The 5,161-nt window shown below is 33.1% G+C and overlaps 1 protein-coding gene across 1 annotated transcript; it reads right to left on the minus strand.

Annotated features, from left to right (window-relative positions):
• Positions 1 to 386: 386 nt before the first annotated feature.
• LOC100795077 (novel plant SNARE 13) lies at positions 387 to 4,768 on the minus strand. Its single transcript, XM_003550915.5, has 10 exons — positions 4,310 to 4,768; positions 3,511 to 3,603; positions 2,939 to 3,032; positions 2,571 to 2,608; positions 2,198 to 2,295; positions 1,722 to 1,801; positions 1,598 to 1,654; positions 1,416 to 1,508; positions 1,258 to 1,332; positions 387 to 900 (listed from the first exon to the last, which is right to left on the minus strand). The coding sequence occupies exons 1-10, from the start codon at positions 4,384 to 4,386 to the stop codon at positions 796 to 798; spliced, it is 810 nt and encodes a 269-aa protein (XP_003550963.1). The 5' UTR covers positions 4,387 to 4,768; the 3' UTR covers positions 387 to 795.
• Between the last annotated feature and the right edge of the window lie 393 nt (positions 4,769 to 5,161).

Below are 5,161 nucleotides of genomic sequence, written 5' to 3' on the forward strand. Positions count from 1 at the left end.
CAAAAAAAAATTGTAGCACCCATTCTGTCGCATACTTGCCTACATGCATTTGCACATCAATCATGTAATCACATTTGTTATATTTTATAACTCCAATTAAAATGTTTTTTTTTAATTGAGTTAAATGTTAATTTACAGCCATTGGGCTTAGTAGTTAGTTATACTCTGGGGTCTGCATGATTTATTCCTGACAAGTGACAATCCATGAAAGAGTAGGACTAGCAAATAGCAACGACAAACAACCCATCACAATACTTATTTCAGGAAAGTTTTTTTTTACAAATTCTCTAAATAAACTGAAAAAACATTTTTTTCTCTAAAAATAAGTTAAATGAAACACATTATAAGGCTTGAAGGTCTAAGTAAAGAAGCTAAATATGAACAGCTGCAAGCCAACTCTGAATGTAATTTTACAAAACCAATCCAGCAGACAGTTTGGAATGTGTACAGAAATAAATAAAAAAAATTTAATAACAATGAAGAGGGGGGAGGGATAAATCTCCTTTGAATTAGACATATACAGAACGAATTTCACAGTATTGCTTTCTCTCTAGTCCTACACTTTTGGAATGTTACATAAAGAAACATGGCACTCAAGAAAAAGCAGAAGGCTTTCGTGTGATTTACATAAAATCACAAACAGGGTATGCAAGTGTGTGTGTATATATATATTTCATTAACCGATGAGACCAAAATAATGCCTCCAGACAGCAATCCTCTAACTTTCCCATTAATGAGAACAATAATCAAGTTGGTAGGACTAGGATGAAGTTCACTCTTGTTCAAATATAAGAATTAATCAAAATGATCTCCACTCCTTGCATACAAAAGCCTCCTGGTGGGAACTGGAGGTGCCAATCCTGGTATATCCCTAATATCTTTGTTGTTGGGATGCACAATCTACAAAAGATATTGCGAGTTAAATCAGAAGCATAGTGTCGGCATTGTACACATATGAAATATATAATAATGCACAACGGAAAATCTGTAGACAAGATATTGAACATAAGCATTTCAATAGGCATTCACTAGAGTGGATCATCATACAATATAAGTTCTCACCACTTCAGTGTTGTATAAGTATAATGATTTACCAAATTAAGTTATTTTAAATATTTCCAGTAAAAAAGATTCTTTCAAATAAATTATTGGAGCATCTTAGTTTAATTTTCAAAAATTGTAACAGTAATTGTCTATTTGAGAGGAAAAATATCCACAACAAATTCATCAAAGTAATGGATGAAATGAACACCATACCTTCACGACAATAATGGCAATTACACCACAGACAATAAGGAACAGAAAAAGCATGATGCACTTGTCAGTAGCTACCTGATAACATGGAAAGACAATTCAGTTCCATGACAGGTTTGAGGAAAGTAAATAATGCATGGAAGCAATGAAAATGAAGCAACCTGTCTACCAATCTCCTTAACAAGTTGGGAGGCCTTCTTAATTGAGAACTGAATTGAATCAAGCTCATTAACAATACGACCCATTTGTTCAGTCTGCATAATTTATAAACAGAAATAGAGGTCAAATTTGTTATCATTCACTCTTCCCTTCATATAGCATACTCAATGCAAATCAGACTTACTTGGCCTTTCAAGGTAGCAGCAGTTTGGGTGCCAACTTCAATTGTTTGATGTACAACCTACATTTTGGCAGGAGTAAGAACAAAGGTCCAGGGGCAATGGAGGTGTAAGTATGAAGTGACTCACCTGCTTAGATCTCTCAATAGCCTGATCAGTTTCATCCATTGTCTTCGTCCCAGCATTGATAAGTTCTTGATTTGACATTTCTATAATAGAAGCAAAATGACATTATTGCTAAGATAAATATGCCATTTACTAGTACTACCTTTGTTCCTATATATAAGAAACAATTACCTAATTCCTCAAGACCAATAAAAATGGTTAGATTAGTTAATTTGTCAAAAAATTTAATTAAGCTGTTTATTAAATGAAAAGCTGTTAAACCAAATGCACCCCAACCCCAAGAAGGATGCACAAACAAAGATGAAAGTCTGAAGTTTTCCATTGCAAAAAAAAAATAGCACTCAAACACAATGCACAAATTCTATATGGAGGACTGGTTACAACAGAAGCACAAATATACAGTGAAATCAATTTCAATTAATATGTCAGTTCTGACATCACCTCATTGCACCAGTTACAAATTCCAATGAACATCTTACCTGATGCCAGTTGAACATTTTCTTCAGCTGTAGATACACTTGCTCCTGCTCCATTGTCAAAAAGTTCAAGTTTTTTATTTCCAATGGTATTCATGTACCTGTTAATCATTGAAGTGATTGTATAAATCCTCCTTTCAAATAGACCAAGACCCAAAGGGGAAAAAATTATTTAGCAGTGGAAATCTACAAAAAAGGAAACTAAATTTTACTTTATTGGATCCACTAACACTTGCAGTAACATTTATCATGAATTAATGATTTAGAAAATAGAATATGACTGTAAAGAAAACCGGTATTGGCAATCTGATTTGTTCCATAACCTTCAAAAGAAGCAATTGTGTCAAAGGCAGAAATGGAAGAAATATGAACCTACGTTTTTCTCAATGCCACATATGAGTTTAGCTCCTTGATCTGCAAGAAGAATGTAAGTTAGCAAACATAAAGAGTTGGCTGTGTTTACATGGGCATGCAATGTATAACAAACAAGTGGACAATCCTCAGAGGCTCAAACTATTTTCTGACCATCTGGAAATCACTTCAGTTGATGTCTTGACAATACCCACAAAGTAATTGGCATTGCTTGCAAACTATCTATAAAGTCTTATATGTCAAACAGAATAAGCCAGAATGTCAATTCATAACATATATGATCTTGTGCCCCTTTCAAACTTTGAAAAGTTAGATACAAGATTTTCAACATGAGCAAGGAAAAAATATAAAAGAAGCATTCTGGGTACTGACCATTGATTGCTTTTCATCATTGAGCTGCTTATTCACTTCTGGGGGATTTCTTCCCTCTTCATCTTTAATCTCACGATCATACTCCTTTATCAACCTGAAACCATTAACATTTCATATTCTAAGAATGCAAGTAACATATTCCAAAAGTAAATTACAAAATATGCCAAAATCACAAGAAATTTCACTTCTTTCAGCAATATGGTGTATTGAAATGGGGCTAATTAATTCTACCTGTCAAATAAGAGGATTGGAAAGCACATAGGCAGTATGATAAACAACAATATAACTATCCATTTCTTTTTCATAAAATACTCAAAAAATAGAACAGGGTTCCATGTTTCCCATGTTATCATGATATCATCATTTTAAAATCCAGGAAAATTGGCAGGAGATGTAAAATCCATTACAGAACTCTTGTTTATGATATTTAATAAGGAAAATAAAAGGTGATATTTTGAATAGAATCTTCACTTTCCTTCTCGTTCACAATTTTTTTTTTAATCTCATTTAGAGAGCTACAGTTTCCACTAAGTCATACCAAGATTAAAATTACCGAAATGCGCATAACTTACCTTTTGCACTCCCTCATCTTGTCCGTGAGTTCTTCCAGCTGATTACTTTGTCTATTGGCATCTTTAATCTTATCCAGCTTCTGGAAGCCATTTCTGGATACAAAAGGTGAACCTTGTCAACAATAAATAAGCTAAGCAAAACATTACAGAAAACAACCACGTTATAACACATATCTCCAACTGCTTAAACAATGGGATCTATTTACAAAAAAAAAAAAAAAAAAAACTAGTAATCCCCGCTTCTTTCATTCCCTCCTCCATGAACTGATACGTGTTAACTGTGAATGTAGCACCAGTTAAAGATACATTATTACAAGACTAAAGCAGAAGAAAAATACAAGTAAACCAAAATTCACTTGTATAAAGATAAACAAAGGAAGGATAACGTAACAACCATCATTGAGTGAACGAGGACAACCTAGCTCGTCCGAGACAGTAAAGTTCACAGTTTCAAGAGATGAGAAATAAATCACTCTGACCATCCAAAATATGTGTAGTGGTAAATAAAAAAAGCAATTTTCCTAGAGTCTCACTACCCCTTAAAGTCCAGATGAAAACCTCTTCTGCACAATAAAAACAAGTCCCTTGTATAGAAAAGTTCAAATATCACAAAACCTAAAGGCCAAACAACACCAAGCTAAATTACATTAGAGAGGCTAATCACCCAATGTCAACAATCATAAAATCACAAATCACAATCTCTAGCACTAACAATATTTTTACAAATCAAAATCAAAAGGAGTAGGATGAAAGACAGCATCATAATCATAATAAGATGGAATTAAGAGAGGGGGCTTACGCGAGGGCTCGAAAGTTGTCGCGGATTTCACCGTGGATCTGCTCCACCTGAGGACTCATCTGCAAGTTGGAGGCCATAGCTGCCGGAGATTAAGTCTGCCCCCAAAATCCCGGCGAGAAAAAAAAACCTAACGTCGGAGAGAAACCCTAGGTGGTTGGTGAGAAATGATGCATAATATAAGAATTTTTAAGTAAGGAAGGAAGGAATCGAGAATGTAAAAGAAGAATGTGATTGAATCAAAATTGAAAATTGAAAGAATCGCGTGGAAAAAAAGAAGAGAAAGAGAAAGAGAGAACAGAACAGAACAGAACACAAGGAAGAAGTTGGGGCTGTGCTGTACAATACAATGATGGAACAAACAAAGGAATTAGGAAAGAGAACCGTTGTCAGACAATGTTTTATTATGAGATTAATCCATTCCGTTTTCTCTTTTCTTTTAATTTCATTGTTTTTGTTTTTTGAGCGATAAATTATAAATTAAATTCAAATAAAATAGCATGGATGACAGCTTGGCACAACGCGCGAGAGTTTTGTCGCCATTCGTTTGTTTTTTTTTTTTAACAAAATTGTAGAACAAAAAAGCAGTCGCATTTTAGTTAAAAAGAAGAAAAAAAAAAGAGACTAATTCTCAACTTTGAAAGAATGTTAATACAATATTTACAAGTAAATGATTAATTTAGTCCTAAATTTATATCTTACTGGTAATTATACAAAATAATCCTTATTAAAAGTTATGATTAATCTTTGTGTAAATATATATAATAAATATTTTTTTAACATAATTTATTTCATACTAACAATTAATCATAATTATAACAAACATAATATGATAATTATCCTATTTTATCTAAT

The sequence above is a fragment of the Glycine max genome, chromosome 17 (assembly GCF_000004515.6).
Source record: "Glycine max cultivar Williams 82 chromosome 17, Glycine_max_v4.0, whole genome shotgun sequence".
Classification (NCBI taxonomy): Eukaryota; Viridiplantae; Streptophyta; class Magnoliopsida; order Fabales; family Fabaceae; genus Glycine; species Glycine max.

What these genes read in the sequence shown, in the direction of transcription:
- LOC100795077 (XM_003550915.5), bottom strand. Translation starts at nt 4,386, where the DNA reads ATGGCCTCCAACTTGCAGATGAGTCCTCAGGTGGAGCAGATCCACGGT. An exon ending in GACAACTTTCGAGCCCTCGC is followed by an intron (nt 3,604 to 4,309) that starts GTAAGCCCCCTC and finishes TTTTGTATCCAG; the next exon opens with AAATGGCTTCCAGAAGCTGG. An exon ending in TATGTGGCATTGAGAAAAAC is followed by an intron (nt 2,296 to 2,570) that starts GTAGGTTCATAT and finishes AATGATTAACAG; the next exon opens with GTACATGAATACCATTGGAA.